General features: G+C 47.7%; 1 protein-coding gene across 2 annotated transcripts in view; it reads left to right on the top strand.

The window, feature by feature from the left end:
* Window positions 1–15,797, top strand: part of DCUN1D3 (defective in cullin neddylation 1 domain containing 3) — a 96,966-nt gene extending 81,169 nt beyond the window's left edge. For both annotated transcript variants that reach the window (XM_075318039.1, XM_075318040.1), the window contains 2 exons: window positions 13,528–14,061; window positions 14,984–15,797. In XM_075318039.1, the coding sequence (XP_075174154.1) occupies window positions 13,528–14,061; window positions 14,984–15,467 (1,018 nt within the window). In that variant the 3' untranslated portion in view covers window positions 15,468–15,797. The remainder of the gene's footprint in view (window positions 1–13,527; window positions 14,062–14,983) is intronic.
* The last annotated feature ends 11,928 nt before the right edge of the window (window positions 15,798–27,725 follow it).

Here is a 27,725-nt window from a genome sequence, read left to right as displayed (position 1 = left end):
CAGTGCTAAGCGGTGTGCGCTGGTAACAAAGGTAAATATCGGGTTGGTTACCCGATATTTACCTTAGTTACCAAGTGCAGCGTCTCTTCCACGCGGCGCTGCTGGCTGGGGGCTGGTCACTGGTTGCTGGTGAGATCTGCCTGTGTGACAGCTCACCAGCAACCCGTGTAGCGACGCTCCAGCCATCCCTGCCAGGTCAGGTTGCTAGTGGGATCGCTGGAGCATTGCTCACCAGCGACCTCCTAGCAACTTACGTGTTCCTGGTGACAGAGGATGCAAATCAAAAAGGTCCGTGGAGCCTCTGTTAGGAGCCTCGACATGGAAAAATAGCCAGATATCCCTCCGGGAAGTACCTAGCCAAGGGGTGGCTATTTTTAGGAGACCACCATAACCACCATATTAAGTGGCCCTTTTAGTCAATATCCAACTCCTTGACAAGTTTAAGGATATGACAAGGGAAATGCCAAGGCCAGGTATCCATCCACAGACAGCTGTTTCGGGGTGTTGCCTCTCATCAGTGTGGAGTAGGATTCTGGCCAGGTGGGAGAAATGCCTAGTAGACCAACAAGACAAAACAATCCCTGATCTCGGGGAGACCAGCCAGAGAAAACACTGCCATCAGCCAGCAAAGGCGCTCAACACAGTGAAATCCCAGGTGCATTGCCCCCTGGGAAGTATACAAATCAAAAAGGTCCTTGATGCCTCTGTTAGGAGTCTTGACATGACTTGTCAAGAGCTGGATATTGACTAAAAGGGCCACTTAATATGGTGGTCTCCTAAAAAGAGCCACTCCTTGGCTAGGTCCTTCCCGGAGGGATATCTGGCTATTTTCCATGTCGAGACTCCTAACAGAGGCAAAACTGAGCCGGGATTTCTTAGTGTCACTGCTACTTCATTTGAGAAATCACTGTAGATGATTGTGTCCTCTACTAACCCGACATGTCCTATACAAATATCTGTACTGCAATTGCCCCTGTAATCATACCTACATGTGGGAGGGTTAAGGCCCAGTCACACACGACGACTTACCAGCGATCCCGAAAACGATGCGACCTGATAGGGATCGCTGGTAAGTCGCTGGGAGGTGGCAGGTGAGATGTCACACAGTCAGACCTTACCAGCGATGCAGGAACAATAGAGGTCGCAGTAGCGACCTGTATAACGATCTCAGCAGTCACTGTGACCCTGTCACACAGTGTCAAACACAGCGATGTCTCCTGCCCAGCAGGACATCGCCTTTGAAGAAAATGGCCTGGACCATTCTGCAACGACTAGCGATCTCACAGCAGGGGCCTGATCGCTGGTAAGTGTCACACATAACGAGATCGCTAACGGGATCGCAACTGCGTCACAGAAACCGTGCCTCAGCTGCGATCTCGCTAGCGAGCTCGTTATGTGTGACGGTACCTTTACGGCCATCGCTTTATGTGGGTGTTGGCTAAATATTTGCTGACTGATCACCATTTCGGCTCACCCCCTATTAAGTGCTTTTTCAATAAAATAATCTGGTTATTTGGATAACCCAATAACCCCCCCCCAGGCTTCTGTGTTTAGGATCAATGAAGGTTTATTGTCTAAAAGTAACACGTTTTGTTTAGAATGTTAAAAAAAGACAATATATACATGAGTGTAAGGGGTACTTCACACACAGCGAGATCGCTGCTGAGTCACGTTTTTTGTGACCTCATTAGCGATCTCGCTGTGTGTGACACTGAGCAGCGATCTGGCCCCTGCTGTGAGATCGCTGCTCGTTACACACAGCCCTGGTTCGTTTTTTTATTGTTGCTCTCCCACTGATAAGCACACATCGCTGTGTGTGACAGCGAGAGAGCAACAATCCTGAATGTGCAGGGAGCAGGAGCCGGCGTCTGACAGCCTGCGGTAAGCTGTAACCAAGGTAAACATCGGGTAACCAAGGTGGTTACCCGATATTTACCTTCGTTACCAGCCTCCGCAGCTCTCACGCTGCCAGTGCCGGCTCCTGCTCCCTGCACACGCTAAGTTAAGCGGTGTGAGCTGGTAACTAAGGTAACCATACCCGATGTTTACCTTAGTTACCAGTGTCCGCAGCTTCCAGACGCCGGCTCCGTGCAAGCGCAGCGTCGCTTGCACGTCGCTGCTGGCTGGGGGCTGGTCACTGGTGAGATCTGCCTGTTTGACAGCTCACCAGCGACCATGTAGCGATGCCGCAGCGATCCTGACCAGGTCAGATCGCTGGTGGGATCGCTGCTGCATCGCTAAAGTGTGAAGGTACCCTAAAAGCCTAATATCGTATTAAAAGAGGAGCCAAACAGTATGTGGCAGGCAGTAGGAGGGGTAACAGTAAGGTCACGTTACATAAAAATACACGGAAAGGCATAGATAGACGATAAAGAAATAAGAATTTCTTTGTCGCTCCATTGGGAGACCCAGACAATTGGGTGTATAGCTTCTGCCTCCGGAGGCCACACAAAGTATTACACTTAAAAGTGTAAAGCCCCTCCCCTTCTGCCTATACACCCCCCGTGCCTCACGGGCTCCTCAGTTTTTATGCTTTGTGCGAAGAAGGCTGACATCCACGCATAGCTCCACATCTTAGTCAGCAGCAGCTGCTGACTAGGTCGGATGGAAGAAAAGAGGGCCCATAACAGGGCCCCCAGCATGCTCCCTTCTCACCCCACTCTGGTCGGCGGTGCTGTTAAGGTTGAGGTACCCATTGCGGGTACATAGGCAGGAGCCACATGCTGTTTTCCTTCCCCATCCCTTAATGGGCTCTGGGTGAAGTGGGATCCTAATCGGTCTCCAGGCACTGGGACCGTGCTCCCTCCGCAGCCCCTGGGGAATCTGCTGGACAGGAGCCGGGTATCGTCAGGGACAAGGCCCTGCTACTGTGAGGTACTCTGTGTCCCCTTGGGGGACCGCGCATGGAGCGCTTGTGCCATACACACTGCAGCACTGCTGGGTGTGTTAGTGCGCCGGGGACTACCGCGCCGGCCGCGCTTATTTGCCGGCCGCGCTTATAACTTTAGTCCCCGGCTTTTGCGGCCTAGTATCGCATATTCCCGCCCCCAGGCCTGCCAGTCAGGGGAAGGGCGGGACGCTGCACAGGACGTCAGCGCTGAGGGCTGGAGCATACTTTGTATCCTCCTCCCCCCTCACTCAGCACAGTGGGGCATCAGATTCCCGCACTTTCTGGGGCACGCCCACGGCCCCCTCCTCCCCACAGAACGCCGGCAGCCATTCCTGTCAGCACTTCTGACGCTGGAGAGGAGAGACAACACGGCTCTGGGAGGCCCAGGCAGGGAATCTGGTGATCACACAACCGCTTTGAGCGGTCGGTAAGCAGCACCTGGGTGCTGGCCCCACTGAGTGCCGAAGTGTACATATATATATATGCTTATATGCTATACATTTACACTGTACGGTCGCACTGTTGATTTTTGGCTATATACCCTCCTGGATTGTACTCAGAGGAGACAACAGCATGTCGTCCGCAAAAAGCAAGGGTGCCAAAGCACAATTGTGTGCAATGCTCGGCCCCTGTGGCACTTACTCAGCCGGAGCCTCTGCTACTGGTGGCCCAGGTGGAACCACCTGTTACCACTGTCCAGGTGACAGGGACGGAGTTTGCAGTATTTGCTGACAAACTGTCTGAGAGTATGGATAAATGGTCTGCTAAGATACTAGAAGCTTTGCAGTCCAGACCGGTGACTCAGGCCCCGGGCACTGTTCAATCATTGACCCCAGGCCCCCCTCAGTTGGAGCAGCAAAGTGCTCCTGGGGTGACCCATAGGTCCCAGGGTGAGGTCTCTGACATGGACTGCAGTCCCAGGCCGCCTAAGCGGGCTCGCTGGGAAATTCCCTCGACTTCATCACACTGTTCGGGGTCTCAGCAGGAGGACTCTCTGGATGATGAAGCGGAGGTAGCAGATCAGGATTCTGATCCTGAGGCCGCTCTCAACCTAGATACACCTGAAGGTGACGCCATAGTGAATGACCTTATAGCGACCATCAATCAGGTGTTGGATATTTCTCCCCCAGCTCCTCCAATTGAGGAGTCAGCTTCTCAGCAGGAGAAATTCCGTTTCAGGTTTCCCAAGCGTACATTGAGTACGTTTCTGGATCACTCTGACTTCAGAGAGGCAGTCCAGAAACACCGAGCTTGTCCAGATAAGCGTTTTTCCAAGCGCCTTAAGGATACACGTTATCCCTTCCCCCCTGACGTTGTCAAGGGCTGGGCTCAGTGTCCCAAGGTGGATCCTCCAGTCTCCAGACTGGCGGCTAGATCCATAGTTGCAGTGGAAGATGGGGCTTCACTCAAGGATACCACTGACAGACAGATGGAGCTCTGGTTGAAATCCATCTATGAAGCTATCGGCGCGTCTTTTGCTCCAGCATTCGCAGCCGTATGGGCACTCCAAGCTATCTCAGCTGGTCAGACGCAGATTAATGCAGTCACACGTACGTCTGCTCCGCAAGTGGTGTCCTTAACCTCTCAGGCGTCGGCGTTTGCGTCCTACGCCATTAATGCTGTCCTGGACTCTGCGAGCCGTACGGCGGTAGCATCCGCCAATTCGGTGGCAGTCCGCAGGGCCATGTGGCTACGTGAATGGAAGGCAGACTCTGCTTCCAAAAAGTTCTTAACCGGTTTGCCATTTTCTGGCGACCGTCTGTTTGGTGAGCGATTGGATGAAATCATTAAACAATCCAAGGGAAAGGACTCGTCCTTACCCCAGTCCAAACCAAACAGACCTCAACCACGGAAGGTACAATCGAGGTTTCGGTCCTTTCGGTTCGCGGGCAGGTCTCAATTCTCCTCGTCCAAAAGGCCTCAGAAGGATCAGAGGAACTCCGATTCATGGCGGTCTAAGTCACGTCCTAAAAAGACCGCCGGGGGAACCGCTCCCAAAGCGGCCTCCTCATGACTTTCGGCCTCCTCACACCGCATCCTCGGTCGGTGGCAGGCTTTCCCGCTTTTGCGACGCCTGGCTGCCACAGGTAAAAGACCGTTGGGTGAGAGACATTCTGTCTCACGGTTACAGGATAGAGTTCAACTCTCGTCCTCCGACTCTGTTCTTCAGAACATCTCCGCCCCCCGAGCGAGCCGATGCTCTTCTTCAGGCGGTATGCACTCTGAAGGCAGAAGGAGTGGTGATCCCTGTTCCTTTTCAGCAACAGGGTCACGGTTTTTACTCCAACTTGTTCGTGGTGCCGAAAAAGGACGGATCCTTCCGTCCTGTTCTGGACCTAAAGCTGCTCAACAAACATGTAAAAACCAGGCGGTTCCGGATGGAATCACTCCGCTCCGTCATCGCCTCAATGTCCCAGGGAGATTTCCTAGCATCAATCGACATCAAAGATGCTTATCTCCACGTACCGATTGCTCAAGAGCATCAGCGCTTCCTGCGTTTCGCCATAGGGGACGAACACCTTCAGTTCGTGGCACTGCCTTTCGGCTTGGCGACAGCCCCACGGGTCTTCACCAAAGTCATGGCAACAGTAGTAGCAGTTCTGCACTCTCAGGGACACTCTGTGATCCCTTACTTAGACGATCTGCTTGTCAAGGCACCCTCTCAAGTGGCATGCCAACACAGCCTGAGCATTGCTATAGAGACTCTCCAGAGTTTCGGGTGGATCATCAATTTTCCAAAGTCAAATCTGACACCGGCCCAATCACTGACATATCTTGGCATGGAGTTTCATACTCTCTCAGCGATAGTGAAGCTTCCGCTGGACAAACAGCGTTCTCTACAGACAGGGGTGCAATCTCTCCTTCAAGGCCAGTCACACCCCTTGTGGTGCCTCATGCACTTCCTAGGGAAGATGGTAGCAGCAATGGAGGCAGTTCCTTTTGCGCAGTTTCATCTGCGTCCACTTCAATGGGACATTCTCCGCAAATGGGACAGGAAGTCGACGTCCCTCGACAGGAACGTCTCCCTTTCTCGGGCAGCCAAGGCTTCCCTTCAGTGGTGGCTTCTTCCCACTTCTCTGTCGAAGGGGAAATCCTTCCTGCCCCCATCCTGGGCTGTGGTCACGACGGACGCGAGCCTGTCAGGGTGGGGAGCGGTCTTTCTCCACCACAGGGCTCAGGGTACTTGGACTCAGCCAGAGTCCTCCCTTCAGATCAATGTTCTGGAGATAAGGGCAGTGTATCTTGCCCTAAAGGCGTTCCAGCCGTGGCTGGAAGGCAACTAGATCCGAATTCAGTCGGACAACTCCACAGCGGTGGCATACATCAACCACCAAGGCGGAACACGCAGTCGGCAAGCCTTCCAGGAAGTCCGGCGGATTCTGCTATGGGTGGAAGCCACAGCCTCCACCATATCCGCAGTTCACATCCCGGGTGTAGAAAACTGGGAAGCAGACTTTCTCAGTTGCCAGGGCATGGACGCAGGGGAATGGTCCCTTCACCCGGACGTGTTTCAGGAGATCTGTTGCCGCTGGGGGTTGCCGGACGTCGACCTAATGGCGTCCCGGCACAACCACAAGGTCCCGACATTCATGGCACGGTCTCAAGATCACAGAGCTCTGGCGGCAGACGCCTTAGTTCAGGGTTGGTCGCAGTTTCAACTCCCTTATGTGTTTCCTCCTCTGGCACTGTTGCCCAGAGTGTTACGCAAGATCAGGTCCGACTGCCGCCGCGCCATCCTCGTCGCTCCAGACTGGCCGAGGAGGTCGTGGTACCCGGATCTGTGGCATCTCACGGTGGGCCAACCGTGGGCACTACCAGACCGACCAGACTTGCTGTCTCAAGGACCGTTTTTCCATCTGAATTCTGCGGCCCTCAACCTGACTGTGTGGCCATTGAGTCCTGGATCCTAGCGTCTTCAGGGTTATCTCAAGAGGTCATTGCCACTATGAGACAGGCTAGGAAACCAACGTCCGCCAAGATCTACCACAGGACGTGGAGGATATTCTTATCTTGGTGCTCTGATCAGGGTTTTTCTCCCTGGCCATTTGCCTTGCCCACTTTTCTTTCCTTCCTTCAATCCGGATTGGAAAAAGGTTTGTCGCTCGGCTCCCTTAAGGGACAAGTCTCAGCGCTCTCTGTGTTCTTTCAGAAGCGCCTAGCCAGACTTCCACAGGTACGCACGTTCCTGCAGGGGGTTTGTCACATAGTCCCTCCTTACAAGCGGCCGTTAGAACCCTGGGATCTGAACAGGGTGCTGATGGCTCTTCAGAAACCACCTTTCGAGCCAATGAGGGATATTCCTCTCTCACGCCTTTCGCAGAAAGTGGCCTTCCTAGTAGCAGTCACATCACTTCGGAGAGTGTCTGAGCTAGCAGCGCTGTCATGCAAAGCCCCTTTCCTGGTGTTTCACCAGGACAAGGTGGTTCTGCGTCCGGTTCCGGAATTTCTCCCTAAGGTGGTATCCCCCTTTCATCTCAATCAGGATATCTCCTTACCCTCTTTTTGTCCTCATCCAGTTCACCAATGTGAAAAGGATTTGCACTTGTTAGATCTGGTGAAAGCACTCAGATTCTACATTTCTCGTATGGCGCCCCTGCGTCGCTCGGATGCACTCTTTGTCCTTGTCGCTGGCCAGCGTAAAGGGTCACAGGCTTCCAAATCAACCCTGGCTCGGTGGATCAAGGAACCTATTCTCGAAGCTTACCGATCTTCTGGGCTTCCGGTTCCCTCAGGGCTAAGGGCCCATTCTACCAGAGCCGTGGGTGCGTCCTGGGCTTTGCGGCACCAGGCTACGGCTCAGCAGGTGTGTCAGGCAGCTACCTGGTCGAGCCTGCACACTTTCACGAAACACTATCAGGTGCATACCTATGCTTCGGCAGATGCCAGCCTAGGTAGGCGAGTTCTTCAGGCGGCGGTTGCCCACCTGTAGGAAGGGGCCGTTTTACGGCTCTATTTCGAGGTTTTACTTTACCCACCCAGGGACTGCTTTTGGACGTCCCAATTGTCTGGGTCTCCCAATGGAGCGACAAAGAAGAAGGGAATTTTGTTTACTTACCGTAAATTCCTTTTCTTCTAGCTCCAATTGGGAGACCCAGCACCCGCCCCTGTTCCCTTCGGGCTGTTGTTCTTTGTGTACACATGTTGTTCATGTTCAATGGTTTCAGTTCTCCGAAATTTCTTCGGACTGAATTTACTTTAAACCAATTTATAACTTTTCCTCCTTCTTGCTTTTGCACCAAAACTGAGGAGCCTGTGAGGCACGGGGGGTGTATAGGCAGAAGGGGAGGGGCTTTACACTTTTAAGTGTAATACTTTGTGTGGCCTCCGGAGGCATAGCTATACACCCAATTGTCTGGGTCTCCCAATTGGAGCTAGAAGAAAAGGAATTTACGGTAAGTAAACAAAATTCCCTTCTTTTAATATAAACATTAAATGAAAAATAAAAGAAACGAATGCTTCATATTAGCTGTATTGATATATTCAAAGTATACGGGTGCCATCGCTCAGGTCCGCTATCCGGCTGTTAAGATAATAATAATTTTTATTTATATAGCGCCAACGTATTCTGTAGCGTTTTACAATTCATAGGGGACATGATAAACTGGAAGAGGTTCTTGGGGTCACGCATTTGCAGATGGATGGTCGGTGCACTAATAACCCCAACAGGATTGTACGTCTCGGAGTCAGCTCAGGCTAGTTTCACACTTGCGTTGAACGGCATCCGCTGCATTGCGTTGTGTGACAGATGCAACGGATCGTACAAAACAACGCAATCTGCTTTTTTTTTTTTTTTACAGTTTTACCGGCGGCAGACTATTGTGAACAATCAGCTGATCGCTCACAGTAGCCGGCCGCCGGGTGATCAGCTGATCGCTCACAGTAGCCGGCCGCCGGGTGATCAGCTGATCGCTCACAGTAGCCAGCCGCCGGGTGATCAGCTGATCGTTCGGCCGACAAGAATGTGTGCGGGGTGGGTGGAGCCGAGCGGGGGCCATGGCGCCGAGGACGTCAGTGCTGTGGGGACCGCATGGCTGGGGACGTGTGTGTGTGTGTGTGTGTGTGTGTGTGTGTGTGTGTGTGTGCGTGTGTACATGCGGAGTGGAGTGCGGGAGGGGGTGGAGCCGAGCGGGGAAGTGTCGGGCTCCCTGCACACGTAGCCAGGGTAAATATCGGGTAACTAAGCAAAGCACTTTGCTTGGTTACCCGATACTTACCTTGGTTACCAGCGTACATCACTTAGCGCACTGGCTCCTTGCACCTGTAGCCAGGGTAAATATCGGGATACTAAGCAAAGCACTTTGCTTAGTAACCCAATGTGTACCCTGATTACATGTGCAGGGAGTCAGAGAGAGCATGTGCAGTGGAATCCTAAGGATTCCCCTGCTCAAAAAAAGTTACATGCTGCGTTCCTTCCACCCGGCGGAAGAAACAGCGTCGGCCAGCGGAAGCAACACCGGTCCATCAGTCGCAATCCGTCGTCCATACAAGTCTATGGGAAGCAGCGGAATCCGTTAACGTATTCCGCTGTTTTCCAAAACGGCGGATTGCGACTAAAGGAAAACAACGCAAGTTTGAAACTAGCCTAGAGAGAGAAGCTGGTCACAAATTGAATTATATTAGTATCTGTAGATATATATACGCACTGCAGTTCAAAAGTTTGGAGTCACCCAGACAATTTTGTCTTGCCCATGAAAAATCCTACTTTTATTTATCAAATGAGTTACAGAATGAATAGAAAATATCGCCCAGACATTGACGAGGTTAGAAATAATGATTTTTACTTGAGTTAATAATTTTCTCCTTCACACTTTGCTTTCGGCACAGAATGCTCCTTTGCAGCAATTCCAGCTTTGCAGACCTTTGTCATTCTAGCGGTTAATTTGCGGAGGTAATCTGGAGACATTTCACCCCATGCTTCCTCCCTCCCACAAGTTGGATTGGTTTGATGGGCACTTTTTGCGTACCATACGGTCAAGCTGCTCCCACAACAGCTCAATAGGGTTGAGATCTGGTGACTGGGCTGGCCACTCCATTACAGATAGAATACCAGCTGCCTGCTAATTCCCTAAATAGTTCACGCATAATTTGGAGGTGTGCTTTGGGTCATTGTCCTGTTGTAAGATGAAATTGGCTCCAATCAAGCGCTGTCCACAGGGTATGGCATGGCATTGCAAAATGGAGTGATAGCCTTCCTTAATCAAAATCCCTTTTACCTTGTACAAATCTCCCTCTTTACCAACACCAAAGCAAACCCAGACCATCACATTACCTCCACCATGCTTGACAGATGGCGTCAGGCACTCTTCCAGCATCTTTTCAGTTGTTCTGTTTCTCACAAATGTTCTTCTGTGTGATCCAAACACCTCAAACTTCGATTCCATAACACTTTTTTCCAATCTTCCTCAGTCCAATGTCTGTGTTCTTTTGCCCATATTAATCTTTTCCTTTTATTAGCCAGTCTCAGATATGGCTTTTTCTTTGCCACTCTGCCCTGAAGGCCAGCATCCTAGAGTCGCCTCTTCACTGTAGACGCTGACACTAGCGTTTTGCAGGTACTATTTAATGAAACTGCCAGTTGAGGACCCGTGAGGCGTCGATTTCTCAAACTAGAGACTCTAATGTACTTGTCTTGTTGCTCAGTTGTGCAGCGGGGCCTCCCACTTCTCTTTCTACTCTGGTTAGAGCTTGTTTGTGCTCTCCTCTGAAGGGAGTAGTACACACAGTTGAAGGAAATCTTCAGTTTCTTGGCAATTTCTAGCATGGAATATCCTTCATTTCTAAGAACAAGAATAGACTGTCGAGTTTCACATGAAAGTTCTCTTTTTCTGGCCATTTTGAGAGTTTAATGGAACCAACAAATGTAATGCTCCAGATTCTCAACTAGCTCAAAAGGAAGGTCAGTTTTATAGCTTCTCTAATCAGCAAAACTGTTTTCAGCTGTGCTAACCTTGCACAAGGGTTTTCAAGCGATTTCTAAACATCCATTAGCCTTCTAACACGGCAAACTCAATGTACCATTAGAACATTGGAGTGCTGGTTGTTGGAAATGGGTCTCTATACACCTATGTAGATATTGCATTCAAAACCAGATGTTTGAAGCTAAAATAGTCATTTACCACATTAACAATGTATAGAGTGTATTTCTGTTTAATTTAATGTTAGCTTCATTGAAAAAAAATTAGCTTTTCTTTAAAAAAATAAGGAAATATCTAAGTGACTCTAAACTTTCGAACTGCAGTGTATGCAGATAAGTGTTTTCATGTAACAGATTAATTGGGGCGAGCTGCGGCTTCTTGCATGTCCAAGTAGCCAAAAGTGCTGCTGTCCAGGAAAAATTTAGAAAAGGACCAGTGTCCCCTTCATGCTCCGGTTCGATTGGTTGATTGAACCCCTGACAATAGTACAGTGATAGCATATCTTAGCGGTATTATGTCATCTTACAAGAAGGGAATACCCCTTTAAATATTGTCTATGGTCTCCATGGTTACAGACTACAAATAAACCCTGTGTAGTCAGACCATTCAGCTGTATTTTATTCCGTCCCACACTAATACTAATTAATTTTTTCTAAGGAAGTTTCTTGATGTTTCCAGCCTTCTCTAGAACTTGATGGGTTTTCCTAATTTTTGGTCTGGGATCTGCTCTTGTTCTTGGAAAGAAATCCACAAATGAATCATGGACAAGGACAGATGACAGGAAACCAGATTTAGAGCTGCTGATAAAGGTCCGGCTTGTTACGTTTTATTATTGGGGAGAGAATGCAAATTTTCTAATTTGTAAAACTGCAAGCGACTTCTTCGATCTGCCCGATCTTCTCTCTGCATCATCAGTGATTCCTGTAAATTCGCCCTATTCTGAAATCTGTGAGACACGAGGCATCCCGAATTGTGAGCATGAATCGGCTCCTGTGTAACCTGTTCTGCATTAGGAATTCTAGGAATTTCCTTTATTCGGAAATGTGGGATAGATCAGATCCAGAGAGCGGCAGCGCTGTGGTCAGCTCATGTGTAGGGCACTGTTCATCTGGGCAGAATACAGCCGCATTCCTATACACAAGCCCTCTGACGTCCTCACGTTCCGGTGCCGCCAGGACTGTTCCTGAACAGAGCTAGTCTGATCAATGGAGCAGGATGGTCAAATCCACAGCAGATTTCACATCCACAGCACTGGTTAATTTACACTGGTGGAAGATATCGCCGAAAATCTCATCTACAGTGCGGCTACTAATACAAAGCCCATATCCTCGCATCAAAAAATCCATGGTATATATGGCAGGAACAAAGGCCCTAGCCATATAGGTTCCTAAAAAAATAGTGCCCTGAATTCTGGGGTATTTTCAGGACAATGGCTACATCTTTTAAAGGAAAATTTGGCCCTACTTCTACATTGAGTTGGGATCATATCTCGCTCATGTACTATACATACTAATAGGACAAATGAGTGATATGTGCCGCACATGCACCCTAGCCGGCAGAAGTGGGCACTCACCATCCAATGTAGAAGCAAGCAGGGCTGGATTACCCCTTTATCAAAAAGGGCATCTGTCAGTGGGATCAACTCTCCTAAACAGTATATATAGACATGTAGGTCATAGGAAGCTGAATAAATTGATACCTTCATATTTGAAATCTGATGTCTGACTCCAGAGAAATCCACATTTTGCTTTATATGTAAATTAGCTGTTAAGATCTATGGACCGGACATAGATCTCCCTAAGAATCTGCTTTCAGAGCTTATTTTAACTGCAATGTGAGACATGTAAATCAGGAGAGCAGACTGTCAGTCATTACATGTCTCACACTGGTAATGCTCCCTGTTATTTACAATAAGCTCTGAAGGCAGATTCTCAGGGAGATCTATAGCCTGGAACAGCTCATTTACATATAAAGAAAAGCATGGTTTTCTCTGGTATAAGACCTCAGATTGCAGATATCAAGGTATCATTTTATTCAGCTTCCTATTACCTAAATGCCCATATAGACGGCTTAGGAGGCTTGATTTTACTGACAGATGCCCTTTAAAGGCCATAAAATTTGGCAGCCACAAATTTCATCTTTCCAGTGCAGAGGGTGAGATGTAGAGCAAAATCCTCAGCCACTTGCTTTTGCCATTGCAGATTTTTAACCATATTTTTATTTTTAGGGCCTGGTCTTTCAGTGAAAAAAGTCATGGGTTTTCCATGGTTTTCAGAATGCTGGATATTCCAGGGGGTCCACCACCCTCACTCACATATTCTAATTCCCTTTGTTTCCTCTAAAAATAAGCCCTAGTATGATTTCAAAAGATTTTTCATCTATGCTTGAAATATAAGCCCTTCTCCAAAAATAAGGAAATAAGGCCTAGTTACAGTCAGGGCCGATGTTAGAAGTTAAACTGAGAACTTAAGGACCTTTGGTGACCAACCATGATGCCACCAAAGGTCTCTTAACTGCAGGAGTCTAGAGCTGAAGAGGAGACGTGTGTGTGTGTGTGTGTGTGTGTGTGTGTGTGTGTGTGTGTGTGTGTGTGTGTGTGTGTGTGTGTGTGTGTGTGTGTGTGTGTGTGTGTGTGTGTGTGTGTGTGTGTTACTGTTTTTGGAAGAAAGCAGCCATGTGAACAAATCCTGATATTTTGTCTTCTTCCCTTCCTACTTCTAGGACAGACAGCTCCTCGGGATGGTGGCATGTTGACGTGTATCCAACATCCGTTGAGACGGTGTCTGGTACAAGGCGGACTGCTCTAAAACTGGACACACTAAACATGGGCCAGTGTGTCACAAAGTGTAAGAATCCTTCATCCACACTAGGCAGCAAAAATGGTGACCGGGAATCTAACAAATCCAACAAAAGAAGCTCAGGACACAAAGAAGAGTACACGTCAGCGGTAGGGAAGGCCGCAGGGGACATCTTAGTCAACGGAACAAATAAAGGCCAGGATGCTGCAGTAGAGGCCAGCCATCTTCAGGGGCCCGCTGGTGATGCCAAGAAAAAAGAGCCGGGCATGGGAGCAGAGGTGTCGTCCTTACAGAGAATTGAAGACTTGTTTAGGAGATACAAAGATGAGCGAGAAGACGTCATCTTGGAGGAAGGCATGGAACGGTTTTGCAATGACTTGTGCGTGGACCCTACAGAATTTAAAGTGCTAGTTTTAGCATGGAAATTCCAGGCGGCCACCATGTGCAAATTTACTAGGTCAGTTTTTGTTTGTTTGTTTGTATCGATGTTGTAACTTTGTATTAACAGATACATTCATATGTCTGAAGTGTCCTACATTAGCCAGGATTATTGCATCGCTAGTGCCAGCATCCAAGTGTAACTGATGGAAGTTAGGACCAATCGCATCAGTTTACCCTCTTAAATGCTGCTGCTGGTCGCCCTGGCAGCCAGGAGCCTCCTGAAGAACCCTGTTTGGCTTGGCTTGTAAGATCTTCATAGGAGATTGTCAGGCTCCTACTATACTGCAATACCATACCATAGTATTGCAGCGGCGATCAAGTGATCGCAAGATCGAGCCTAAAAAATTAAAAACTAAACAAACCGTATAATAGTTGAAATCTCTTCCTCCTCCACCCCCACCCCCCCACCCTTAACACTAGAAGTCCCAGGAATTTCGAGCTCCTTAGGGTTCCCATGGTAGAAATGTCATATGACCCCTCTCTGGGACTTCTAATGTTAAAGGGGTTGTCCACTCCTTTTACGTTGATGTCCTATTCTTTGGATAGGTCATCAATGTCTGATCAGCCAGGGTCCAATATTATGTATCCCCGCCGATTAGCTGTTCTTGGAAAAGGCAGCCGGAAGTGCTCAGTTCCAGAGCTGGCCCGTCTTCTGCACACCCTCCTCCTTATTGATTTGAATGGGAGATAGATGTGTAGTGGTCAGATATTATCGTTTGACGGGTCAACTCAAGAAATGAGCATTTCTGGCGACCACCAGCACCGAGGACAGCTGATCACTGGAGTGTGGGGTGTTGGACCCTGGCCGATCCTAAGGATAGCCCATCAATGTAAAAGTAGTGGACAACCCCTTTAAGTTGCAGATCACCATAGTTGTCCTGACCTGGAGAATCACATATTTAAGCTGTGTGTGATATTTCCACTTTTTATTTGTACAGGAAAGAGTTTTTCGAGGGATGCAAGGCGATCAACGCGGACAGCCTTGACGGGATCTGCAGCCGGTTTCCCAGCCTCTTGCACGAAGCCAAGCAGGAAGACAAATTCAAGGATCTTTATCGCTTCACCTTTCAGTTTGGCCTGGACTCCGAGGAGGGCCAGCGGTCACTACACCGGGAAATAGCCATCGCCCTCTGGAAGTTAGTGTTCACCCAAAACAAACCCCTCATTTTGGACCAGTGGTTAGACTTCCTAATTGAGAACCCCTCAGGAATCAAGGGAATCTCCCGGGACACGTGGAACATGTTCCTAAACTTTACTCAGGTGATCGGACCCGACCTCAGCAACTACAGCGAGGACGAGGCATGGCCGAGTCTCTTCGATACCTTTGTGGAATGGGAAATGGAGAGAAGGAGAAAGGATGAGGAAACCAAATGTATTAGATCATCAGGCACAGACTCCATGGACGCGGACGAGCAGACTTAGCACCGCCGGCGCCACATCCCCGTCACCTTCATTAACTCTGGACTTTTCCTGGAAATTTAATGGAGACTCCATGGTTTTTTTCTTTTTTTGTTCTGTTGTGTTTTTTTTTTTTTTTTTTTAACTACTTTACACCTTTTTCTGCCTTGAATTCGAAAGGGCTCTAAATGCTGGTAACATGTTTCAGGCACTTTCTTACCATTTTGGGTTATTTTAGCTTTCTTTTTTTAATTTTTTTTTTAGTAAGAATCTTCTGATGGTGCCAGAAAGTGTTTCACCTTTATATTTCAGGTTTAACTGGCTCTTAAATACATTAACTTAATGCTTGGAAGGGGAGAAAAGGGGATTGAGGGGAGGGGATGGACCCATTTATTTAATTTAAACCCTATTGATGTTTTGTGGGGGGAGGGCTTGCAGAGCAATGCGTTTGGGACAATGCGGCAGCTGGTTGGTGTTAACTCTGCCTATTTCTATGTCCCGCACCCTTTTTATTATTTTTTTTAATGACTATTAACCCCCATTAGTGCCATAGCGGCCTGTATGCCAATCTGGCGCATGAGGGTTTTTTTTTTTTTTTGTTTTCTTAAAAACAAAAGTCAAAAAAAGCAGCTCTTAATAAGCGTGCCAGGGTCGTGTTTTACTCCAGGGCAGTTGCGTACTGTGTAGTGGTGTTTACATTGTTGGGGGGTTTTCCGAGTTGTGAAACTGTTTCCGTGGGGGTTGGATAAAGGAGCACATTTCCTCCCGAAATCTTTATCAGAGCATTAAGCAGACATGCGTTAACTCATTCTTTTAAAAGATTAAAAACAAAAACAATATACAAAAAAGTTAGTTTTCTCTAACCTGGTATTCTGAATTATACAGTGAAGGCAGGTGAGCTCCTCCGACGGTTTTATTTTATTCAGCACTATGTAGTTTTTATGCTATAGGATGGACCAGGCAGATTTATAGGATTGGTGTTGGTGTGAATTGATGCTTTGGAAATTGTTTTGGAAATACTACAGTGATACCTGACAGCGGTCCCCCACACACAGGCTTTTATTAGGTGGTGTACCTCGGATATGTGATACTATACAGTGTGTCCTCCTGCCCCACACTGATCTGTCCGATCGCTGCAGGGAGGAGCAAATGAAGGAATCCAGCAGACTACAGGTGTATACAGTGTGTCCACCCATATCCTGTCCACTGCCATTAAATTGAGAACGGCGGCAGCTATAGGCATAGAAGTGGTGTCTAGGTATAGTAAAGTAGCCATGCGCTACACAATGAAACCACCTATAGCACCACCTGGTGGAAAACAACAGAGTTAGCATTTTTATCTCGAAAACAGAACGAGATAGAAAAAAAAGTGAGTTACAAAGTTGCAGGGCATCATCAATTCAATACGAATTGACACTTTGCATACAGAAATGCTATGATATGAAACCCATGACCCCTCCCCCCAAAAAAACATTGAATGGCGCTCATTTAACTTTGATGCTCAGAGTGGCCCCCATCAGCTGCAATGCACATCTGGACTCTGGACAGCATACTGTATCTTGCTGCACGCTGTGCAATATGGTAGGTGACACGTCTGAACAAGCATCTGTGATACGTTGTCGTTGGTCCTGCAATGTTGGTGGAGGGGTCGCATACACCTGCTGTTTGATGTGACCTCACAGAAAGAAGTCCAATGGGGTCAGGTCAGGTGAGCGTGGAGGCCACTCCATGCAGCCATCATACCCAATGACTTGTAGGAAGGTCTCCATGAGGTATCGCTTCACATCCGCAGCCTTGTGAGTTTTACACGTTCTAATCATAGCATTTCTGATGCAAGGTGTCAATTCGTATTGAATTGATGATGCTCTACAATTTTTTAATTCACTTTTTTTCTCTATCTGGTTCCGTTTTCGAGATAAAAATGCTTACTCCGTTGTTTTCCACCAGGTGGCGCTATAGGTGGTTTCATTGTGTAGCGCATGGCTACTTTACTATACCTAAACACCATTTCTATGCTTATAGGTGCGGCCGTTCTCAAGTTAATGGCGGTGGACAGGATATGGGTGGACACACTGTATACACCTGTAGTCTGCTGGAATCCTTCATTTGCTCCTCCCTGCAGCGATCGGACAGATCAGTGTGGGGCAGGAGGTGGGAGAAGTTCGCTTAGTGATCGGGGAAAGACAAACTTTTTAGCAAGGTTTTTTTTTTTTTTGTTTCTTGCTAAAAAGCACCTCTCTTACTAGTCAAAAAAACCAGCAGTTTGATGCTTTATAATAGACTGGCTATTAGCTATTACCATATTAAGGAGGGGGAAGTGTGAAGTGACTCTCCACCTTCATCACCATGCTGTTAGATTGCTGATTCATTTTAATATAGTTACCTAGGGGCTGAGCCTTGATTTTATGACACTGCTCTCCAAAAAATGATAAACTGTACAATTTATCTGCCTGCCATCACCACTAGAGGGAGCATACTTCATACGAGGACCTGTCACTTGCCGTGAAGATCTCATTTCTCCCCTGTGTAAATACCACTGGGCTCCTGAATCTGGTGCTGTTATCTGTTCCTCCTGTCCCTGAGCTATGGACCACTCTTTCCTTGATGTAAATCTAGCTTTGTTGGGTGCAGTCAGGAAACCTTCCCTGTATATGTCTTCATGGGGGTCATGCCAAGTTGGCTAAAAAGAGTAGATATACATCCAGGAATGAGGTGGGAACAAAGGGGGAGGAACAAAAAAAGCCCCTCCAGATTCAGGACAGTAGCATTTACACCAGGGTAAAAAAAACACAACTGTATTTTCTGACAAGGAGGCACCTTAGCAGAAAATGGGAATATATTTCCTACTAAATAAAAGTTTCATGGAGGTATAAAGAAGTGGAGGGGTCAATATCACTAATTATAAAGTAGTGGTGTAGGCTAGGGAGGTAAGAGATATATTAAGTGTTTCTCTGCAGTGTGTGATTTATACACATGTAGCTTTACAGCACATGTACATAATAGTGCTGCATCCATGGTATATGCACACTCATTTCTGAGATTATGTATGTGTGTGTATGTATGTGTATGTATATGTATATGTGTGTGTGTGTGTGTGTGTATATATATATATATATATATATATATATATATATATATATATATATATAATCTCACACAGACACACTGTGTCCACCCATATCCTGTCCACCACCATTAACGTGAGAACGGCGGCAGATATGGGCATAGAAGTGGTGTCTAGGTATAGTAAAGTAGCCATGCACTACGCAATGAAACCACCTACAGCGCCACCTGGTGGAAAACAACGGAGTTAGTATTTTTATCTCGAAAACAGAATGAGATAGAGAAAAAAAGTGAATTAAAAAATTTGTAGGGCATTATCAATTCGATATGAATCAACACATTGTATACAGAAATGCTATGATATGAAACCCCTGATCCCCCCCCAAAACATTGAGTGCTGGTCACTCATATGGCGCTCATTGGCCACCGTCAGCTGCAATGCACATCTGGACTCTGTATATACTGTATCTTGCTGCACGCTGTGCAATATGGTAGGTGACACGTTTGCACAAGCATCTGTGATACGTCGTCGTAGGTCCTGCAATGTTGGTGGAGGGGTCGCATACACCTGCTGTTTGATGTGACCTCACAGAAAGAAGTACAATGGGGTCAGGTCAGGTGAGCGTGGAGGCCACTCCACACAGCCACCATACCCAATGACATGTAGGAAGGTCTCCATGAGGTATCGCTTCACGTCCGCAGCCTTGTGAGTTTTACACGTTCTAATCATAGGATTTCTGTATGCAAGGTGTCGATTCGTATTGAATTGATGCCCTACAAGTTTGTAAGTCACTTTTTCCTCTATCTCGTTCTGTTTTCGAGATAAAAATGCTAATTCCGTTGTTTTCCACCAGGTGGCGCTATAGGTGGTTTCACTGCTTAACGCATGGCTACTTTACTATACCTAGACACCACTTTTATGCCTATAGCTGCCGCCATTCTCAAGTTAATGGCGGTGGACAGGATATGGGTGACACACTGTATATATATCAGAAATGAGTGTGCTTGTACTATGCATGCAGCAATATTGTGTACATGGGCTACACCCACACTATATATTTGAGTATTTTAAATATGTAGTATACCTTCCAGGTATGTGCCTAATCCTTAAAGGTCCTTCAGTGACTCCGGTGCTGCAGCCTGTGTGCAGGTCCTGGCAGCTTCCTCCCTGCAGCCTGTGTGCAGGTCCTGGCAGCTTCCTCCCTGCAGCCTGTGTGCAGGTCCTGGCAGCTTCCTCCCTGCAGCCTGTGTGCAGGTCCTGGCAGCTTCCTCCCTGCAGCCTGTGTGCAGGTCCTGGCAGCTTCCTCCCTGCAGTGATCGGACAGATCAGTGTGGGGCAGGAGACGAGAGAGGTTCTCTTAGGGATCGGGAAGGACGCGGTGCAGCAGGTGTCTTATACGACCACAGGAAGCTCCTCTGAACTATCCGACGCACACACTTTTTAGCAAGGTTTTTTTCCTTGCTAAAGAGCACATCTTATAGTCCAAAAAATACGGTATATATTTATGGCAAGTGACAGGTTTTCGGTAAGAGGCTTTTCCAAAAATAGGAAATTTCATTAAATTGTGACTTCATGCCGTAAAAAGCATAGGTACTTTCATTTCACACCCTTTATCAGTTTTCCAGATCAAATACCCAGAGGCCTTTGCACATCTATTATGATCCGTATGGACGGTAAGCTTCCTTCTATAGATGTGCCAGGGCTTCTGGTATTACATCTGGATTATAAACTAATAATCATGCTTATCCCATTTCGATAAGTCCTCATAGAGAGGACAAACTTTAACATTTCATAGATTACACTGCAACTTTAAACTGCAGTCACTAGGAGCGGAGCGGAAAGTAGGGTCAGAGAGCCTGATTCCAGCACTGGCTTTCATCATTTTCACATATATTGAAGGGGCTTATTTATATTCATTATGGCAGAGTTCCTATACGCCAGACTGGTTATGCTGGCAGTCATCTAGTGCCCAAATCCTCAGATGTGCTGCTACACAGTCAGCACCGCATGTTATTGATACTGATCATGTGATCCCAAAGTTAAATTGGGACTAATTTTCTTCAAGTGTTGCGATCAGATTTACATCCATCTCCAAATTTTATAACTTTGGAAGGGCTCTCTTACACTTAATAATAATTTTATTCATTTATCTAGCGCTGTGAATTCCACAGCGGTTTACATACATTGGCAACACTGTCCCCATTGGGGCTCACAATCTAGAGACCCTATATGTATGTCTTTGGAGTGTAGGAGGAAACTGGAAACCCACGCAAACACGGGGAGAACATACAAACTCCTTGCAGATGTTGTCCTTAGTGGGATTTGAACCCAGGACCCCAGCGCTGCAAGACTGCAGTGCTAACCACTGAGCCACTGTCCCGCCCATGCTTCACTTTATGCTGGAAATGTTCTTGTGGGGAAAGGTAAGCCAGGATGTGTAACAGAGGGTCAGGACCCCACTCCTACCCATATAGTAACACTCCTCTTCCCGCGCCCTGGCTGCATATTTAGAGGGGACACTTGTCCTATCCTTTCACTTTTCATATACAGGCCTGATTCTTATAGGAAGCTTGTCCTGGTGACGTGTTCCCTTTAAGGATAGAGCTGCATAGATCCGGAGCTGTGATTATACACAAAACTGCCCCCAATAACTCCACAGGGTCCCAGAGTAAGTGCCAGGACGTATCTGCTGCCCAGTACTGTATGTGGCCTGTGATGACAATGACTACCTACCTTATACCACTAGAATGTCTGATTATAGCTTGATAACCATTGCTATTCTCACCAGCTCCTGGGGCTGTAGTTTAGTAAGTGCTGGGGCCAAATATTTACCAATTTCATCTTATTAAACAAAAATCCGCACACACTTTTTAGCAAGATTATCAAAAACCTACTTTTGCTTCGGTCCCTCATCTTTATAATGACCCTCCCCATCACAAGTGTATTTAAAGAGGACCACCCACTAGGATTTTCCTATATAAACTAAAGCCGGTGCTATACTGGCGTTATCATGCTGATTCTATACATACCTTTCGTTGTGAGATTGGATGTACAGTTTCTGAAATATAGTCAAGTAAAGATTGTGAAATTCAGTTATTTGATTGACAGCAGCTACAGAATATCGAATAGGTAAATAAAGATTTGAATTTGACTATTTGAATAGGTGGATTGGGTCTTGCTAATTCTCCTTCTTGCCCCTGTAATAACAGACAGGGGGGAGGCAGGACAGGCAGCAGACAGGGGCAGGAATAACTAGCAAAACCCGACCCACCTATTAGATACTCTGCAGCTGCTATCAATCAAGTAACAGTGCAATTCACAAACTTTACTTGCCTGTATTTCAGAAAGTATACATCCGATCTCACAACTAAAGGTATGTATAGAATCAGCATGATAGCGCCAGTATAGCACTGGCTTTAGTTTATATAGGAAAATCCTGGTGGTTAGTTCTCTTTAAAGGAACAGCACCAAGCAGTCTGCCTCCCTGCGATGTGTCCAGTTTTGTAGCTCAGGTATTCACTTGCTTGGGACTAAGCTGCAATATCAGAAAGAGCAAATAGACTAAAGCGGCGCGGTTGTTGAAAGCAAAAAGGCAACTCTAACGTCCTATTCCAATCTTAAAGAAGTTCTGATTTTTTTTTTTTGTTAAACCCCAGATTAGGCATAAAGGAAGGCTGACAGGTTACATTGCAAAAACCTGCTAACAGCATGATGTAGAGACAGAGATCCTGATTCCAGTGATGTGTCCTTACTGGGCTACTTCCCGCCGTTTTATAAACGCCATGTTTTCTCTGCTACAAATCTAGAAATTCTATAAAAGCTGAGTGCTGTATAACCCACATACAACACTGATTGGCAGCTTACTGCCTATGCAGTGTACACAGAAAGCTGCTGGTCGGTGATGGGGTGGCGTCATAGGGAGTAGAAGGATTACAGGCCACAAGACAACTAGTATTTTGGTGATAATCTCCTGCTGATAAGACACTGATCTTATTGAAATAACAAGCAGTTCAGGCAATGACATCGCTGGAATCAGGGTCTCTGCCCCTACATCATGCTGCTCTCAGATTACACAGCAAAAACCTGCTGACCGATTCTCTTTAACAAGATGGACTTATCGAAGCATTACAAGGTTTGTTACCTGTTTTGTATACTCCCCTACTATTGATCTGCTCCACATTTTCTGGCTAGAGAATCTGCAGGATGTTATAGCACTGACATGGTGGATAAATCCTTTTGAGATACTGAGGAAAAAAACAATCTGCAGCGGGGTTTGTTTTTGTTTTTTTTATCATGGATGTCAATCTTTGCATTACACACAGATCTAAAGCATCTGGCACAACTTTGTGCAGCTAGACACTAACCCTAACACTAGACTTATACTTCAGCAGTCTCATTATCATCACAGATAGGATTACAATAAGTCTCTATATACAATAGATAACGCAGGATCCACCTTCCGCAATAGGTGATGTTATAGCTCACTTCCACTTCCCATTGCAATGTCCTTGGGGTCTAGGCTAGAGCATGAGGAAAGAGCGATGCTATGCAAACAAATGGAGTCAGTTTATTGCTGCTAATGTGCGTGTGAAAAGTAGGAAGCAGGAGTGCAATATTAAAGGGGGTTGTCCAGGACTTTAATATTGATGACCTATCATTAGAAAAGGTCACCAGTGTGTGATTGGCGGGGGTGCCAGGTATCACACCCCACCAATCAGCTGTTACCTGTGCCGCCGCCTAAAAATACTACTGCACCGCCAACGGAATAGTGGCTGCGGTCAGGTACTGTACATCTGGCACCTATTGGTTCAAATATGCAATAACCGGCCACTATACGTTAGATGGTGCTGTGTAGCTCCACCACCGAGCAGGTCCGGTTGGCTCTGGGAACAACTGATCGCCAACCTCACCGATCAGACATTGATGACCAATCAGACATTGTTTACCAGATGGTGCCCGAAATCCAAAGCCATCTCCCGTCAAAACTGTAGGATATGACATGAGCGCCTGCAAAGCTTTCACCTGGCCACGAGGAGCGTTGCATATACCGTATGCTAAATTTCAGCTTCCTAATGCCACTTAGCTCATCATATAATACTCCTAATGTGCATGATCTGCGCCTCGTTAATGATTGATCCACCACCAATTTCAGAGAAGAGCAGCACTACCTCCATTTTCTGGGTTTTCCATTGGTCAAGTAGAGAATGTGACACAATTCTCAGGGCTAATGATGTAAAGAACTGGTGAGACCCCTGTGGTGGGTGATGCCACCGCCGCGTCCATCCAAATTACCACCATTGTACAATATGAAGGTAACGTCATCAATACACGCACATTGCAAGTCCCGATAGGGCTGGGACTGATCCCAATGTTATTTCACCGGGGCGCTATCATTAACAAGGTTTATACTTTTATGTTTAAACATCGCTTTCAATTGTGCAGTTACCGATTTATTGTTTAGATAAACATTTTGCAACAACAAAAAAACTGTCTAATTTTTATTTTGGAATAAATGTCCTTACACAGTGGAGCTGCAAGTTGCTCATGTATGGTCTGGTTTTATTTCCCCCCGTGATTCCTGCTACATTGTTAGTGTGCTACAATATAATAGCTCCACATCTGCATAACTAGAGCAAAAAAGAGAATTTTGTTTACTTACCGTAAATTCTTTTTCTTATAGTTCCGTCATGGGAGACCCAGACCATGGGTGTATAGCTACTGCCCCCGGAGGACACACAAAGTTACTACACTCAAAACGTGTAGCTCCTCCCTCCCAGTATATACACCCCCTGCTAGCCAGTCCTAGCCAGTTTAGTGCAAAAGCTGAAGGAGGACATCCACCCACAAGAAGAGACAGTAAAAACCGGAAGAACCGGAACCTCTGTCTACAACAATAACAGCCGGTGAAGACACCGGAACAACAAACCTGCCAACAGGCAATAGGGAGGGTGCTGGGTCTCCCATGACGGAACTATAAGAAAAAGAATTTACGGTAAGTAAACAAAATTCTCTTTTTCTTTATCGTTCCTATGGGAGACCCAGACCATGGGACGTTCCAAAGCAGTCCATGGGTGGGAATAAACAGACCACTGAGAAGCAGGCAAAACCTAACTTCACAAATGGGCGACACGCCTGAAAGATGCGTCTGCCTAAGCCCGCGTCTGCCAAAGCATAAGCATTCCTTGGATAGAGCTTCGAAAAAAGTATGCAAACTAATCGAGCTGCAGTCTGACAGACCTACTGAGCCGTAGCCTGGAGCCTGAAAGCCCAAAAGGCACCGACAGGTCTGATCAAATGTGCTCTGATCCCCGGCGGGGAAGGCACTTGAGTACACTTGTTGGGCCTCGGAAATGGCCGACCTAAGCCAACGAACTAGGGTCGGGTTAGATGCCGAGAGACCGCTACGCTGACTAGCGGTCAGCACCAGAGAGAGGTGCACTGCCTAATAACGGCGGTGCAAGACACATAGATCCGGAGCGCCCGCACCAGATCCAGGATATGCAACGCTTTCTCAAGCGATGAACAGGAGCCGGACAAAAGGAAGGCAGGAAAATTGCCCCGGATAAGGTGGAAGCAGTAACCACCTCAGGGAAAAAAGTCCGGAGTCGGACGGAGACCACCTTGTCTTGATGCAAAAGGCCAAGAAGGGGGTGACTCCGAGAGAGTACAGCTAGAACTCTCTGGCGGGAAATTATAGCCACTAGAAGACTACTTTCTGTGAAAGATGAAACCAAGAAACCTCCCTAAGAGGCGCAAAGGGGGGTTTCCGGGAACCGGGAGGACCGGATTAAGGTCCCAGGGCTCCATAGGCCGCAGGAAAGGCGGAATAATGTGAGATGCGCCCTGAAAGGAGCGCACCGGAGCCAGCCGGACGATACGCCGCTGGCACATACTGACAGAGCCGAGACCTGTCCCTTAATGAGGGATAGTCCTAGCTGTAAACCGGACTGTGAAAGAGACAGGAGGGTCGGCAAGGCTAAAAAGGTCAAAGGACACTTTGAAGCTCGAGTCATAGCGGAGATGACTTCAGGAAGGATACCAGAAGTCGCCAAGATCCAGGACTCAAGAGCTACGCCGTCAATCTGAGAATCCAGAATTCTGACGGAAAAAACGGACCCCTTTGAGAAAAGGTCTGAACGGTCCGGAAGATGCCATGGCAACCCAACGGACAGAAGGAGCAGGTCAGGGTACCAAGCCTGCCTGGGTCAGTCTGGAGAATGAGAATGACCCGACGGCTCCCTTAACTGATCTTGCGCAGGACTCTGGGCAAGAGGTAGAGACGAAGCTGGGATCAAACATGGACTAGTGTGCCTACCGCAAAACCTGAGGATTGTGGACCACGGTTGGACAGCTGAAATAGTCTGCCTCGCAGTTTTCACATCTAGGATGTGGGCTGCGGATATGGTGGACTAGGAGTCCCTTGTCTACTGAAGAAAGATGAGCCGCCAAGATTGCCAGGCGGCTGAGTGTCCCGCCCTGGAAGTTGATGTAGGAAAACGCTGTCACGTTGTCCGACTGGACTCGAATGTGCCTAGTCGCCAACAGATGGTGAAGGCTTAGAGAGCTAGAAATACAGCTCTGATTTCCAGCACATTGAACCAGAGGGCTGATTCGGACAGAGTCCAAGCGCCCTGCGCTCCACAGTGGAGATATACTGCTCCCAAGGCGGAAAGACCAGCACCCTGGTGAGAATCACCCGGGACGGGGCCAGGAAGGAGCATCCCTGAGACAGAGTGGCCGATACCACCACTGCAACGAACCCCTGGTCAGTGGCGAAGCCACCACTCCGAGAAGGAGGGAGGTCGCGTATAAAGCGGAAACCCTCCAGTCTCAGAGGACGCAGGAGAAACTGGGCAAGGAATCGCTTCCATTGATGCCACCGTCTGACCAGCACCTTATTTGGTGTCTGATAGAACGACGTCGACCGCCAGCGGAGGGACTACTGATCGACTAAGAGCAGCTTCACAAGTGCCGACAGAGTCTCGAATTGCGTCCCTGAAAACCTCTGATGCGAAGTCAGAGTGGGCCTGGACAGAATGACAAGCCACCCGAATAGATTAGAGTGGTGAGAGTAAGCGAAGTACTTTGCTAAGAGTCTGCACTGGATGAAACCCTGAGAAGAAGGCCGTCCAGGGCAAACGATCACTGCCGATCCTTAGGGGTGCAGGACCCTAATCACAGCAGCCCCATGAGAATACTCGATGGGCCGTGGCTAACCGCAAGGGAAGAGCCACGAATTGAACCACTCTGATGGCAAAACGTAGTCAACGCTGGTGTGAACCTGCGATTGACCCCTGCAGAAAAGCATCTCTGATGCCGATGGCTACTAGGGAATCTCCTTGGGTTCTTGATTGATCCGGTGAAAAACACACGGAACAAGACCGAGACTCCATGTGAAAACGCCACACCTGACCATGCTTGAAAAGGTAAAGATCCAGGTCGGAAGGCACCGCCCTCTTCGGGGACTAGAAATAGATTTAAGCAAAAATCTCAGAACCGTTCCCAGTCGGGAACCGGAACAATTACTCCGTTGGCCTGCAAGAAATGCCACGGCCTGTGAGAAGGCGGCGGCCTTGGAACTGGGAGGAGTTGACAGAAAAAATCTGTTTGGCGGGTGGACAGAAATCCATCCTGTAGCCATGGGAGATATAAACTCGCCCCCACTGAACGGAGACGTGTTAGAACCATACGTCGCCAGGTGGAGAGAGCCTGCCACCGACCAAGGAGGTGGTTGGCGTGGCCAGATAGCTCGGAGGAAGCTGACTCCGTGGTAGCATCTCCTGCGGTCTTCTGAAGACGCAGCTTCAAGCCATTTGGTTCTATGAACTAAGGCCGAGCTAGAGGACGACCAGAAGGAGGAACGGAAACCACCGAAACCTCAACTGATTCCTGCCCTGGTTTAGGTTTGTGGCAAGGAAGAACTTTCGTCGCCGAGAGCTTCCTAAATTTCATCTAGTTGGTTCCGAAGAGACTGGTCCCACCAAAGGGAAGCCCAGCAAGGAACCTCTATAGAGGCATCTGCCTTCCATTGCCGAAGCCACACCTGCGGAAAGCGAGGAAAGTAGCCAAAACCACCGCTGTGCGGTGTCCAGCATGGCAGACTTGGCAGAGGATGGAAAGACTGAAGTCTGGAAGTTCAGGCAACCGTCTTGGGCATAGAGTCCCTGTGAGGGAATGCATCTCCTCTGAGGAGCCATCAGCCACTGACATAACGGTCC

This window comes from Anomaloglossus baeobatrachus, chromosome 7, assembly GCF_048569485.1.
Source record: "Anomaloglossus baeobatrachus isolate aAnoBae1 chromosome 7, aAnoBae1.hap1, whole genome shotgun sequence".
In the NCBI taxonomy this organism is placed as follows: Eukaryota; Metazoa; Chordata; class Amphibia; order Anura; family Aromobatidae; genus Anomaloglossus; species Anomaloglossus baeobatrachus.
The sequence above is the reverse complement of the archived record's forward strand: the minus strand, read 5'-3'. Positions and strand labels throughout refer to the sequence as shown.